Here is a 15,764-nt window from a genome sequence, read left to right as displayed (position 1 = left end):
ACTTTAATTCTGTAGAAATCATCACTCTTGTTCCTCTTCTCTCTCTCTCTCCCCCCCTCTTCCCCTCTTTCTCCAATTCGCATAGAGGGAGTCTTTCTGCACAAATTTAAAAGACGCAATGAAATGTATCGAGCAAATACATCAAGTATCTGTGTAAATTATATGTATATAGAAATATCGATTATCATGAAGATATATGCATATAGAGTTCTGTTTTCCTTGAACTAAGGTCAAGATGCAAGAAAACTAATACTTCAGCATTATAAAATAATGTTTATCTTCCGACTATACCAGGCTATGTAACCACATATTGCTTTGTCTCTTAAACACACAGTCTTAAATGTTTTAAAAATATGTTTTGTTCTTTTTAGAAAATTGGCTGTATAAATAATTTCCTGATGAAGACACAACCACGTGTCGAAACGCGTTGAAATAAACAGCCCCCCAACAAAATCTGGGAAGACCTTATCCGTAAACCTGCACATTAACCAGAACATATATCGTTTTTAAGAAATTTATTAATGAAAATATTGTATTAAGTGTATTGAATATATCTGTTTTGTTATATGTTATTGATCAATTGTTTTATCACTAGAATTAAATTCTTAAATATCAGAAAAAAACTCTTTTTGTGTGTTCACCCCTTTTTTAAGTTTGTTGTTGAAATAGCCTTGGTTGTCCTTACAATTGTAGGCCTGGGTATATACTTTCGCACTGAACAATTTCCCTGTCCCAGGATTTTAATCCTTTCCAGGGGGTCCCTGATATATTACACTATATTACAAAATGGCCAGAAGTGAAGTTTGTTGACAGCGTGAGTTCCGCTGTGGTCCTTGGTATTTTCTGGGAAATCGTTTCTCAGAGAGGGATTCCCTGAGAAGCAGGTGACTGACAATAGCACACAATTGGTGTCTAGGGAGTTGGAGAACCTTATCAAGGAAAATGGCATCAAACACATCCTTCAGATCTTTTTATCACCCTCGTAGTAATGGTTAAGTAGAACGGATGAACCAGGTTATCAAGTTCCAGTTGCAATTGGCCCTTGTGTGTGGATTGCATTAGAGAGTGGCGGTTGCAGATGTGTTGTAGGCTGTGACATCTACTCCACACATCAGTACTAGCGGGTCTCCATTTCCACTACTCAGAGGAATTCCAAGCTGAAGAAGGATTGTATATCCAGGAAAAGTGTCAGCCTGGGGAAAATGGGAAGAGTGATTGTTGTGAGAGCAGTGGTACAGAAGAAGTATGGTACTGGGGCTGATAGTTACAGAGTTTCTCCTGTTTGTGTCAGTGATTGGGTGAGAATCAAGAGGCCATTTTTTGTTTGGAAATGGTCATCACAGTTTTCTGCACCTATTCGAGTGAAGGAGGTGAAAGATCATGTGGTGGTGTTGGAAAATGGGAAAACATGGAATAAGTGTGCGATCTCTATGTTGCCTGAATCTAAAGCGGGTTATATGAATGACAAGATGGGTGTGTATCCTGATTGTATTTGTGTTCCCAATAGGATAGCTTCATCCAGGGTGAGAACAGCCCCTACAAAATTTCAGGATTATATTATGCATTAGCTTCTTCATTTCTTGCATCATTTAAATGATATTGCTAGTTTTATTCTGCCAACATATGTTGTTCTGTATCTTTCAATTTTGTGTTATATTTATCTGTTATCAATTGTGAAGGAAGGAGGATGTGTTGGGTTTTAGAATGCGGTCTCGTGGGGTTCTCTACGTGGAATTTTGGTGGGCATTGGGGCAGCAGTTGCTGCCAGGGGTCGTTGGACGACGGATGAAATAAATAAGAGGCACTGTACCTGGGTGTGACTCGCTTCTTTTCATCTGACCAGTCTTACATAGAAAATCTGACCAGAACTTATCTCATTGTACCAGCCTGGAATGTACTACCTTGACGCATGAACTGGACCCATCTCGTAATTTACAGTCAAACTATCTGGACATCCCCAAACATGTTTTGCCACCTGTCGTACATCTTGTTTGTGCATTCTAAACTGATATTAGTCTATGCATTTTGCTTATCAATATTGTGCAAATCCTCATCTTGAAATTTAACCGAAGACGTCATTCTAATTAAAATAGAGAACCTGTTATGTGGAAATCCCCTTGCCAACATTCCCATGGTATCTGAAAGGAATGTGTTGACATTGCATCAACTAAGAACAAAAATATGTACCAAAACAATCCGAACAAGATGGTATACTTGAAGAATATATGTCTGAGATGCAAACCTCATTCATACAAAATAAAGGGATTAAATAGATCATGTAACAACATTCTGACCCTGAGCATTTGTCAAAAATAGAGTGAAAAAAGTTGTGTTGGGAAGCTGTGCATTAGAAGATTTGCAAATGTATTTGTCCACCTAAGTAGTGCCTCTGCTCACAAGGAATTCAGAAACACCAATACATTTCAGGCAAGAAGCCTCTTAGGTTCAAAAGAATCTGAGCCCAGAAATGTGTAAGAAGACTCAATCCCTGGAGGCAACCAGTACACCCAACTGACTGATCGGTGAAAATGAAGATATAGCAATATGGGTGTATGGGGAGAGGACAACTGTATTCTTAAGGAGAGGAAGCCATGTCACCCCCATTTACAGTCTTACTGTCAAAGGCATATGAAACACCTGCCCAAGAGTCTCTGGAAAGATTTGCTCTTCTCTGCATAGGAAAAACTATCTGAAACGACATTGGATACATCAATGTAAAACTTCCATCGAGAGTTCTCTTGAGCGCAGGTTTAACAGTGTACACTTGCACTCTCATAGCACATGCCAAAAATGATGGGTGGACCTTATATCCCCATTACTGTGCTACCTAAGCATGTAACCTTAGTAATGCAGGAGGAAAGTTCCCTCTCTGAGCTTGCTGCCGTTAGGTTAGGAGCTGGCTTTTCACAGAGTTCTATGGCAATTTCCCAAAATAGCCAGAGCAGGAACAGGACCGCGCTGAGGATTGCCACCCCATCCTGCCTTCTAATGCTGTGGGGACCCACCCTGGGCTTGCATCGCAATGGCCACCAGAGTGAGGTAATGCCCCCAAGAACACGCACCAGGCCTCTCCGGGTCTTGTGCGCACAACTCCAAAAATGCCTTTCCACCAGTGAGGCAGCAGACTACAATCTCGCCTAAGCAAGAACAAGGCCCTCAGAAGACTTACAGCTGCTTTGCGGGGACACTTCACCCAGTATGGGGGCGGTAAAGGGCAAGACTCCTGTTTGCCCAAGGAGTGCCTTGTGAAGCCCCACACTGGAAAAGTTCTCTGGTGATCCTGGTGAGCTTGGACGGGCCGCCACATATAGCGCCTCGTACCCACCTGTTTCCGTGGAATAACGTCAGAGATTCTGGGTGGCCGAGGTCGCCTGGCAATGCAGCTTCGGACAAATTCCCTCTGTTTTCTCCTACGGGTCGCCCTCCCTTGGTGAGATGCCTTCCGCTTGCTGGCACTGGCGAGGGAGCACCATCACTTGCTGGCTTGAGCCTCGCTTCTCCTATCATCAACAGCTGCTGCAGTGCCACAATCTGCCCCAGCAGGTTGCCCGGCAACCTCTTTCAGCCTGGGGCTATGTCGGGAGATGCCGATGTGACCCCTTCTCTCCACGGCTTCTCATTCCGGGCAGAGTGCATGTGCTGGATGCTCGGAGGGGAGATAGCACCTTCATGCCCTAGCTTTCCCCTCCACTGGCCCAATACTGATTAGGCAGCTTGTGTCACACACCAGACCTCTCTGGCTATCACCTGGCTCAATTAGGAGCCCTTCATACGCGGATTGTAGTGGAAGCAGGTTGCCTCAATAAAGTGCTCCCCACTCGCATCCTGGTACACTGGGCAGCTTTCCTCTCCACTATATGAGGAAATACAGTGCTCTTCACGCGCTTTCCCTGTTTCCTCAACACCAGAAAGGTACCAGAACAGTCCAGCCCTCTTCCTGCTCCAGGCAGGAGCAACAACTGCAGGCTGTCCTCCCTCAAACAATTTAGGGGCAGCACCCCTCCCACAACTTCTCCAGGTCTCCTCCCAGGCAGGTGTACTTGTCTTAGATTGAAGTCTTTTATTTCCCAGAGACTTCCAACAGGAGTCAAGCATACACACGTCATTCGAGAGTCTTAACAAGCAGGATACCACAGCAGGGCAAAAAGAGTCAATCCTTTTCCTCCACCACAGAAGCAGCAACTACAGCCCATCCCACCCCTCACTCAGAACAGGCAGTCCTCCTCACACAGTCCTTCCGCTCTTCTTCTTGGCAGGGTCCTCTTGTTCCTTGAAGTAATCTAGAGTCCTGGGGTTTTAGGTGTAGTACTTATACCGCATTTTGTCATTATCCTCTTTGTGGCAGAGTCTCTGAACCCAGTCCAAGCCAGTTCTGTTCTCCCTGGTGCAGCATGACAACAGGGGGCGGAGACAGCATTGTGAAAAAGGAAACACAGCCTATTCAGGTGCAAGTGAAACTCCTCCCACCACTCTAAACGCAGACCAGGTCTATTCAGCCCTACGATGAGTCACCCAGGCAAGGCACGGCACACCTCAACCCCCTAGTGACTGAGTAGAGTGACTGCACATCCCAGCTTCTGTCACTCAAACACCAGACGCTGAATACACAACAGCCAGAGGCACACAGAACAGTAAAGTAAGAAAATGGCCACTTTCTAACACAGAATTTAACAACCACCTTCAAATTAAGGTGCGTAAATAAATTCGAGGTTCAGCAAGCCTAAACTGCATTTTTCTATCTTGTTCTTATGGAGAGCTGCACATATAGAAATGTTATAGTGCAACTCAAATGATCACCATATGGGGTAGACAGCCTTTCTATAGTGAAGAACAAAACACACAGTATTTCACTATCATGACATGTTGCATACACCAATACATGTCCTTAGGGGTGCCTTGCATGTAATGAAAGGGAAGATTTGGGCCAGGCAAGTGGGTGCACTTACCAGGACAACATGGCAGTCACAACTGTGCATGCAGACACTGCAGTAGCAGGTCTGAGTTACCTTTTTAGGGCTACTTGTGTGGGTGGCATAACCAGTGCTCTAGACCCACTTGTAGTATTTGATTTAAAGTCCCTAGCACTTTACTAGAGACGTACCAGTAAATCAAATATGCCATTCATGCATAACCAATCACTGTCACTGTTTATACAGAGAGCATGTGCACTTTAGCACTAGTCAGCAGTTATAAATTGCCCCGAATCCTAGTGCCAAAGAAAACAGGGTCAGAAAAAATTTAGGCAAACTGTATGGGGATAAACCTGTCAAAAGGACAGGTCCAACAGCTATGCATTGAGTTTTAGAGACCTTCAAATGCACTTTCTCTGGGTGCTGAATTAAGGGCCTGATTCCCAAAGAGTCTCCACAGTTGCACCCCACTCATGTCGTAACCTCCGCATATTGCACTCTATGCAGTGCACCACGTGGAGATTCCACCACAAGTGCAGAGACTCTTTGTGAATTGGGCCCTAAGAGTCCGCAGTATTTGCTTGCAAGAAGAAATATCAGATCAGAAGCACTTTTATTGCATGGGATTCCTAGCTTCTTATTTCAGTCGAAAATTCTTTAATTCTTGTAAAATGATTATACATATTACAGAAAAAAATCGAATCTGAAGGCATACTGTACAGCTTGTGCAATATAACTTCTTGCAAAATGACAGTAGGTCAGCACTCTCATCACAAGAATGAACATTACAAATGCACCAAGAACTGGACTCTATAGTGGTTCATGTACTGTACCTCTTTGCAGTTCTCTGAATTCGAGAAGTGTATCAAGTCATCGTTGTACATTTCTTGGGTGTTTATGATATCGCTGTATTCCTTTTGGCTGAGATCTTCAGGGTTAATTCCGTTGGCTCTGAGGAACTCCTGGTATGCCACACTGAAAGCCTGGCCGATGGACTGGGCTATCAGCTGAGCCTGTAAAATAAAACACAATCATTTTAAAGTTAAAGGACCCGTCGAACAATGACTCCTGGTGGAGTGGTAATGAGCTGAGGAATGCTTATTTATGTGAAACAGATTTACTTGATTTAACACAAAGTGATATGTGCTGTGAACCTACATTTTTGTCTGTAGAAGAGCAAAGTCACGTATTAAAGGATATTTTCAAGTGAGGAAGTGTTCGCAAACAAACAAGTAAAAGGAACACATTTTAGCAATGCAACACATGTGAATTGTTAATGTAGCGCCTTCTCACTCCTCTGGCAGCTGATGATGGACGACTTAGACAGGAGTATTTCTATCGGAAGATATATATCTTCTGCCCCTTCACTCCATCCTTAATAACAACATGGAGGGACTCATCTTTCACCTTACACATTTTTTAACATTTCCTGCAATATTATGGTGATTTCGAAGTAAGAAATGTATTTTTATTTCCGTTTTTTGTTTTTAGTACAATCTTCTTCAAAGATATTTTGTTAAAAATATGTGACAAAGGTTGCATATTAAGGCATAAAACAATGATTTATTTAACTGAATTCATCAGTCATAACAACCACCTGTAATAGGCTAAGTACTGACCCAATAAGCTTATTATTTATCGATGTGCTACAATATTTCCACGGTGATACTCTTAGGAAAGGGGTAGATGACTATGCATAAGAACTTCAGAAACGTTATAGTTTCCTGGTCTCAACATTGCACAAATAGAGGTCATTTCTGAAATGTGATTAATGTGAATTCATGGCAGATACTGTTGTCAGAGTTTGAGCTTCTGGCTGCAGCACTCTCACTGCCTGATGGCACTGTGAGGTTGTCGCCCACTGTGTAATCTGGGTTCCATTGCTGTGGTCTATCATCCTAGCTCTCCATTGATATCCTAGACTGAATCCACTTTATCCAAGCTCCACTTCTCTCTCAATTATTGCTACAGATGCTGTATGTCTGTGCGCATTCTGTGTCTCTGTTTTATGTCTCTCTCTCTATGCTTCGCCTGTCTCATATTTGCTGTCGTTTCTGTGTTTGCTTGTGTCCATCTCCCTCCCTGACTGTCTGCTTGTCTCGTACCCCTTTTGTCTCTCGATGTCCCTGCTCTCCGTTCGTGCACTTTGTGCTCCTTCGTCGTTCTGTCCCCTCTCGTTATGCTTCTCAGCACAGACTCTGAGTGAGAGAAGCAAGAGAAGGACTCTTTTTTTACTCTTTGATCCCTCTTTTTCTCAGTGCTCCTTCCTACTTTATGTGCTCTTCTTACCTTTTAGGAGTCCCTTTGTCATTGAAGGCTAGCTGCTGACAATTCCCAATGAAAAGACATATGTGAATGACTCAATCTTGAAAATCTTGGCTATCTTTTGTCAGTTTTCAAGCATTACAAGGAGAAAGTGGTCCAGCTTTAGGATTGAAACAGGGCAGGTGTTAACAGGCTTTCAAATGTGACTTCACATTTTTATTATTCTGATCTAAAGGAAAGTATATCTGACTTCTAGTTTAAAAGTTAGGACTGAGACTTAGGACAACATTAAAATGTACAGCTCTTACATCGTAGTTATAGCCTGCTGCAAGCTAAAACTACCGTTACCTGTACTTCTATGTAGTCCTCTTTACTGAAGTGAGTGAGTTGGTAAGTGTAAGAAATTGGATTGTTGATTGAGGGGGTGAAAACCCTTCTCAAACTACAACTACAAGCCTTATCAAGGTGAACCATGAAGGTGAATAAATTGACCTGTGCTTAGCCCTCTGGTAGCTTAGCACAAAAGCAATCAGGCTTAACGTAGAGCCAGAGGTAAAGTATTTAAGCAAACACAAGCAGTAATAAAATGAAAACACAACACAAGAAAAATCCCAAATAGAAAAATTGAGTACATTTTAATAAATAAATAACATGAGACCAAAACAACAAAAATCCAATCAGTAGAACCGTAGACATTGCATTCCAATGTTTTAAGGGAAGTATACTTCCTAAAATCCCAAAGCACTACTGTTAAACTGTGGAAAATCACAAGTTCAAACCAACAACGATGGACCTTGAGCCATGGATAGGGGCCAGGTTAGTCCCATGGAAAAAGTCATCTTCCTAAAGTCTGGCGGGAAGAGCCCAGTTTGTCATGAAGGAGGCCATAAGGAGCAGGGAGACCATCATAGAGAGCGGTATCTGTAGTGTGAAGAGGGGTCCTGGTGCAGCAGACAGTTGTTGTTGTCATGGAAAGATATGGTCATGCGTCTTGGACGGTTGTTGCTGAAAGGTCACATTGCCGACCATTACAGGCTGTTGTTGCCGCAGCGTGAAGTCCAGATCTTGAGTTGCCAGTTAGGGTCACTGTAGCATGAACAGCAGGGTTCACCAGATCTTTGGGTTGCCGGTCCTCGCGGACATCAGTGTCTCAGCACGAACGGGGCAGCAAAGAGGTCAGGGCCTTGGGAGGCACCTCTTGGGACAGGGAACAGCTCCACCCCAACCATGAATGGCTCATTCTGCCAACACCTAGGACCCTTTGTCTGCTTGTCTAGGAGGAATGCACAAGGCCCAACAGCTAGGCTAGTCACAGTCTTGTGACTCCTGACTCTGGCAGCAAGTACCAAATGGGTAGGAGTAGAAAATGGCAACTTTCTAAAAATGGCATTTTCAGAATTGCAACTTAAAATCTGACTTTACTATTAAAGACAATTTTAAATTACAAATCATTTGAGTGCAAGTATCATTTTCCTATTTGCTCTCAAACTTAACCTATCACTTATTAAGTATAATAAGGTAACTCAGTGTTATCCTTTGGGAGAGATATGCCATGCAACAGCGACAGACAATTTCAGAGGCTTTTCACTACCAGAACATGGAAAACTTAAACCCACATGCACTACTTTTTAAATACAATGCAGCCTACCCAATGAGCCTTAAGGGTCTATCTTAGGCACAATTTATATGTATTAAAAAAAAGAAGGTTTAGGCCAGGCAAATGGTTGATTTCTCCAGGTCGAAATGGCAGTTTACAACTGCACAACAGACTGAGAGATGTTTTCATAGGCTACTTTAGTGGGTGGCACAATCAGTGCTGCAGGCCTAAAGCGGTACAAAAGGGGGTGGTGATGGACGGAGCATCTGAACCAATCAAACACTCACACCCAGTCAAACGATCTGGGTTTAATCCATCACCATTCTTTAGCCCACTCTGCCACCCCAGTTCAGACATGGCCATATGCAAATCAGTCTGACCCTGTGCCTCATGGGAACAGTCCAGCCCGAACTGCCAAGCCATGCCTTCCCTGGACCGGAAATAAGCTTCTAAGGACCAGTTTCTGGCATTTCAGCTATCTTCAGCCAGGCATGCTTGATGCCAGTGGCAAAGTGAGCAAGGGACTCACGTCTGAGCATCCCCTGCCAACTTATGGCAAACAAAGCGGTACAAAAGGGGGTGGTGATGGACGGAGCATCTGAACCAATACAAACACTCACACCCAGTCAAACGATCTGGGTTTAATCCATCACCGTTCTTTAGCCCACTCTGCCACCCCAGTTCAGACATGGTCATATGCAAATCAGTCTGACCCTGTGCCTCATGGGAACAGTCCAGCCCGAACTGCCGAACCATGCCTAAAAGTAGCATTTAATTTACAAGCCCTGGACGTGGTTGGACTGGTCTATAATATAATCAGGCTTTGCCCGATGGGCTGGTCTGACAGGTCAATGTGTGAGCTGGCTTTTGTTAACAGTTTTGGGCCACTTTTATGGCCATGTGGGCTGATTTTATGGCCAGGTGTACTAGTTTTTACTGTCTATTTTCCTGATATTGCCACTTTTTTTACTATATGCTTCGCTAATGTGGGCCATTTTTATTTTGGTGCCCTGGCTTACTTTCTGTCCCAGTCCGACACTTGCCCTGGAATACATGTAGTACCATTTGTTAGTGATTTACAAGTAAATTAAATGTGCCAATTAGTTATAGGTCAATTTTGCCATATTTGAGGGAGAGGTCACAAGCTCTTTATCACTGGTTAGTAGTACACAGAGTCCTAATACCAACAAAAGCAACCTCTCCAAAACAGGAAACTTGAGGGCACAGGTTTGGGGGTCTACCACCCCTGGGTTTTAGATCTAACAATATGTTGTGTTGGATTGTTTGAGGTTGTAAAACAGATTAATTGAAGATGAAGGTCAAGATCTTAGCATCTCTGATATAAAACAACCAGATAAGTGTTGAAAGAAGTGGGCATGTCTGTATCCAACAGAGGGTACTGAAAGGAAGACTTGCGATGCACTGGCAGACCCGATGACCTGCCATCAAATTTTTGGCAGACATTTTTTCCAGTAAAAGTAACCCCAAGTGCATTTTAACTGATAACAGAGTGCAGTTGACTTCTAACGCTATGTCTGAGTTTCTGTTGGTCAAAGGTATTACTCACACAAAATGTGCTACATATCACGCTCAAATGAATGGCATGATTGAGATAATTATTAGGACACTGAAGAATGTAATTCAGTTATCATCCGGTATGGGTGGGTGCTGGAAGCGTGCAGTAGTAGACCATCTTGATCAGTACCAATATACTCTTTATTCCACTACTGGAGTAACTCCTTTCGAATTATTTCACAAAAAGGAAATCTTCCACAATGATTTGTCCTCCCCTGGCTAAATTTATGGTTAAATTCCTCAGATGCATTAGTAGAGAGAGATGCTGATTGTGCGAAGCTAAGAGAAAGAAGAGACTAACAAAGTATAAAATCAATAGAGCGGAAAAGGTGCCTGTCAAGGACAGATTTTGTGATTGTGTGTGTGTGTGTGTGTGTGTTTAGCTACCAAGGAAAAAGTACAAAGAAGAGAGGAAGAAAATACAGTGTACCTCAAAATGTTGTGAAATTTAATCCAGGTTCCGCCAAACTGGAGAATGGCCAAGTGTGGATTTTTATAGATGTAGTGGTTGTAAGATCATAGAGGAAACATCTTTGTCAACTAAGGTTTTCCATATTCTTTTCTGTTTTTTCGCAATTGTGTTTTTGTAAGAGAAGTACTTACTGTTCCTTTTTTTATGCTTTTGTATTTTTATTGTAAATAATATTGTCTGTAGCTATTGGTTGCTTGGGGAGGGAAGGGGTGTGGTATGTGTCTTTATGCTCATCATTCACCTCATCATTCCATTTGCACTGGAATGATAGGACTTGATGAGGAGTTGGAGAGCTGGACGGAGGTTTTCCTTAGGAGACATGTGTAGTGGGTTCCTTTCTTCTCAAGAATAAATTCATAACTTTGGATCACATTCCTGCCTGGGTTTCTGTTTGTTCAACAGGACTTACTACACACCTCCTTCCTTGTTTACCCTTTCCCACCAACCTATATATTTCTACCAAGTCCTCTACTCTGTCTCTTTTTCGAGGACACTTTCCTCTTTCTCGCCCCTCCCTTAGTCCACTATCATAGCTGCTTCCCCTTCTGCCCTTTAGCTTCTCTTCCTGCACTCCCCATCATTCGCTTCCCTCTTTCTCCCTCATGCACTTCCCCATCCTCCACTATCTACTTCTGCTGTCACTCTGTCCTCGACCTATACCTATGTCATTGTCTGCTTACACTCTTCCCCTCATACTCACTCCCACATTCTCCCCCTGCTTGCTCTCTCCAAGTCCTTCAGCCAAGTCATTGAGGCCAAATATGTTAAGGGGTCCCATGTAAATGTGTGCTGCTTGGGTCACTGCCATCAGAGCAATGAACTTGCCATTACTGCTTCTATAGCTCATTGCTTACCATAGGATAAGCTCAACACTTGAATATAGAAACCATAGGGTTATAAAAGCAGCTTTATCTTTAACACATAGATAAAATAAATAAACTAAGTAACACATTTGCAATATACAAATTGATTGAGCTTGCATTAATCACATTTACAGTTATGAATATGGAAATGCGAATTTAAGTGCACACTGTCGAGCTCTAACTATTAGCAGAATTTTCTGGTTTGTTCACTTGTTTGTAAATTTTTTAGTGCATCTGTCTCTGTGGTCAATATCACAGTTTCTTTTAATACTACACTCAGATTAGGAAACAATTTATAAGGAGTTGTGCTTTTACATTTTTAAGACATGTTTGCACTTCAGATACATTGACAAACATCAATATGAGATAATAAAAAATACTTGTTAATTTTGCAGAAGATTTGCTAGCATGCAATATGTACACATGCATAACAATACAGTATTAGGTTATAAATTATTATAGATTTTCTAAAACAAATGCCATAGTGAGTACCAAAATATGTTGCATTATTCTACGGACCTGGGTAGCCTGCATCTACAAAGTAAGCCTTGTATTTCTTACGATAGGACAACGTCTAGAGGCTTAATTTTCGAGGGAAGCTTTTTGGAGGGGTTTTTCTCTTGACCCAGCGGCAGGCACCATGCTAGTCTTTATTCTCCCACGCCATATTTTACTAGCATGGAAGAGAGAGGAATTGTTTCCATTCCTTGCCCCTCACCTACTCCCTCTGCCCCTACTAGTAGGCTATTTAAGGGTTAAAAGAGAGGTATGAGGTGGACGTGGCAGCCACTAGAACCTACCTCTCAGTAGCCTCCTGTTTGTTACTGATGGGCTAGGAGGCAGAAAAGGTAGTGGAAGCCTTAATTACAATCCAACATGATTCTAAGGGTCATTTCTTTTCTGTCCCTGACGCTGCCCGAAAAATTTCCAATCTGGAGGCTGACAGTCCAGTCACTGCCTGGCAAAGGTTTAACCCCTCCCATGCTCATGACGAGCAGAGCTCGTCATGAGCCGTGGAACGCTCGCATGCGGGGATAATTCCCCTGTTGTGTGAGCGATCCACGGCAGGTAATGCACCTGTGACGAGCTGAGCTCGTCATGAGCACAGGAGCGCCGTGCCTCATGACGAGCTCAGCTCGTCATGAGCGTGCGGGTGCTGTGCGCGCCCCCCCCAGCGCTGTGGGGGAATAACCCCTGCAGGGAAGGGGTTAATCGGGAATAGCTGCTGACGTTCTGTGTTGATAATCAGTTTTGTCGATATTCATCCCATTACATAAATGGCAGAGGAGTGCTGCAGCTGTTTTTAGTCGAGGTGGAGTGATCGGTATTCCTGATCCTATGAATTTAGTCAATGACTTGTGTTGATGGGAGCCCTATTTGTGTATGATTTGTGGTACCATATGTCACCATCTTCCAAATCTAAACTTACTATCCAGGCCATGACTGCAAACATTGAAGTGAGAAATCTGTGAAACGATTGTTGAGATCCCCAGCCATGCAGTGCCAATGTACCCTGGAGTAAACTTGATCCACATAAGAGTAATGCAGTCACACACTTTGTTAGTAGTGGGACATCTATCCCTATCTGTATGCCTACCTTTATAGAACTTTTAAAAATCCACACTACCCTGATATGCAGCTCTCTTGCTCATTCTCGAGCTTTGGAAAGTCGCCTCAGACCTAGGGCAGAGAAAGGAATAGGAAAAGACCCCGCTGGAGCAAAACTTGAAGGACTGAGGAGGTGACCCTATCTGAGGCTGTTATGTGCCCATTACTTGGCCTGCTATGCTTGGCATTGGGTGCCAGTGGTGGTGACCCAAGACTGCCTCTCATAAGTAGGGGTGGCAACATGGTCGGCAGTGTAATTGTGGGTGATGAAGGAAGCAGAAGCATTGTTGTGATCGTAGTTTACCTGGGACCATGACATTGAGGAAAGTGCCTGTGGACTGGCAAGGGAAGAGGTAGAGAGCAGGAGGGACTTGTTGGTAATCACTGTGGCTGGCAGTGTTGAGTATTGAAGATATCAGGTCGCCATGTGGATGTTGTCTTCGCTGAGTCTTTGCCCCAAGTACGGTTCCAGGGGATCACGGAACACACTGGAGATTCCTGTGTAGTATGACTGGAGCTGAGCTGAAGCTGTGGTGCTAAAGTTCAATTTCAAGTAGCGAGTTCTGCTGAGGACACCAGGAGCCATTATGGCAGGAATAAAAATGAGGGAGAAGACTTCTTTCCTCCACGTACAGCGAAATCCAGGAGAAACCAAAAGGCCATCGGGCCAGACCACCCAGAAAAGACTGAGCTGTGACCAATGGAGAGGACTCTTCTGAAGGCCAGAAGAGAACAGATGACTGATTTACATGAAGATCTGGTAAAACTGAGTAGGTGCCAACGGCAAAGAACAGAAACTAGACGGCTGAACTGGTTGAGTCGTGTAGTACAAGGAGTGGTTGGGTCATCTAGAGGGTGGTTTCTCTGAGAAGGCCGAGAGAGTTCTGGAGTTGGAACCTTTTCAAAGCTCAGCAGTGGAACCCCTGGTTAAAATGGGGCACAGATACAAGACGTTGGAGATAGCAAGGAAGGGCACACTCCTTAAAGTACTGGGGATCTCAATGAAGGTTTTACAGAGCGATCATTGAGAGTGAGTAGGAAAGGCACTATCTGGGCTCTTGGACCTGAGAAGGAAAAGGTGCACGACGTAGTACCCCTAGTTTCGAAACTTCGGATACGGAAGTGTTGCTGCCGTCGCTGTATCGGACTGACAGCTAACCCGATACCTCAAAAAAAACAGAATCCTGGACCCTTCCCAGTCAGGGTTCCGCAGCAACCACAGCACCAAGACTGCCCTCATCGCCGCCACTGACGACAACAGGACCCTGCTGGACAACGGCGAGACCGCAGCACTCATCCTCCTAGACCTCTCTGCCGCCTTCGACAGAGTCTGCCACCGCACACTACGTGCACGCCTCCACGTCGCAGGGATCCGAGACAAGGCTCTGGATTGGACCACCTCCTTCCTCTCTAGCAGAACCCAGCGCGTCCGCCTCCCCCATTCCGTTCCAAAGCCTCCGAGATCATCTGCGGGATACCCCAGGGATCCTCCCTCAGCCCAACGCTGTTCAACATTTACATGGCCCCGCTCGCACACGTAGCCCGACAGCACAACCACAACATAATCTCCAATGCCGACGATACTCAGCTGATCCTCTCCCTCACCAAGGACCCCATCACCACCAAAGCCAACCTCCGCGAAGGAATGAATGCCGTCGCCGAATGGATGAAGACCAGCCGTCTGAAGCTGAACTCGGACAAGACGGAGGTCCTCATCCTCGGCTCCAACCCCTCAGCCTGGGATGACTCCTGGTGCCCGACAGCACTGGAGGCAGCCCCGACACCCACCGACCACGCAAGCAACCTGGGAATCATCCTTGACTCAACGCTCTCAATGACCAAGCAAGTCAACGTCGTCTCCTCCTCCTGCTTCACACCCTCTGCATGCTCCGCAAGATCTACAGATGGATCCCGACAGATACAAGAAAACAGTCACCCGGGCCCTAGTCAGCAGCAGACTCGACTACGGAAATGTCCTCTACGCAGGAGCCCCGACCAAGCTCATCAAACGACTGCAACGCATCCAAACCGCCTTGGCATGACCTATCCTCGACATACCACGCCACGGCCACATTACCCCCCACCTGGGAAACCTGCACTGGCTCCCCGTCAACAAGAGGATATCCTTCAAGCTCCTCACCCACGCACACAAGGCACTCCACAAGACCTGCCCAGCCTACCTCAACAGACGGCTCTCCTTCTACATCCCCAACCGCCAGCTATGCTCTGCCAACCTCTCTCTCGCCACCGTCCCGCGCATCCGAAGAACAACCACCGATGGGAGATCCTTCTCCCACCACGCTGCCAAGACATGGAACACCCTCCCACTGAGCCTACGACAGACCCAAGACCTGCTGACCTTCAGGAGGATACTCAAGACCTAGCTGTTCGATCAGTAGCGCCCCCCAGCGCCTGAGACCCTTGCCGGTATGTAGTGCGCTTCACAAATGATTGATTGATTGATTGATTGATTG

General features: G+C 44.7%; 1 protein-coding gene across 3 annotated transcripts in view; it reads right to left on the bottom strand.

Annotated features, from left to right (window-relative positions):
* Positions 1-15,764, bottom strand: part of APBA2 (amyloid beta precursor protein binding family A member 2) — a 1,100,835-nt gene that overhangs the window by 247,416 nt on the left and 837,655 nt on the right. For all 3 annotated transcript variants that reach the window (XM_078684922.1, XM_078684924.1, XM_078684923.1), the window contains one exon: positions 5,744-5,923. In XM_078684922.1, coding sequence (XP_078541048.1) covers positions 5,744-5,923 — 180 coding nt within the window. The remainder of the gene's footprint in view (positions 1-5,743; positions 5,924-15,764) is intronic.

This window comes from Lissotriton helveticus, chromosome 3_2 (genome assembly GCF_964261635.1).
Source record: "Lissotriton helveticus chromosome 3_2, aLisHel1.1, whole genome shotgun sequence".
NCBI lineage: Eukaryota > Metazoa > Chordata > Amphibia > Caudata > Salamandridae > Lissotriton > Lissotriton helveticus.
The sequence above is the reverse complement of the archived record's forward strand: the minus strand, read 5'-3'. Positions and strand labels throughout refer to the sequence as shown.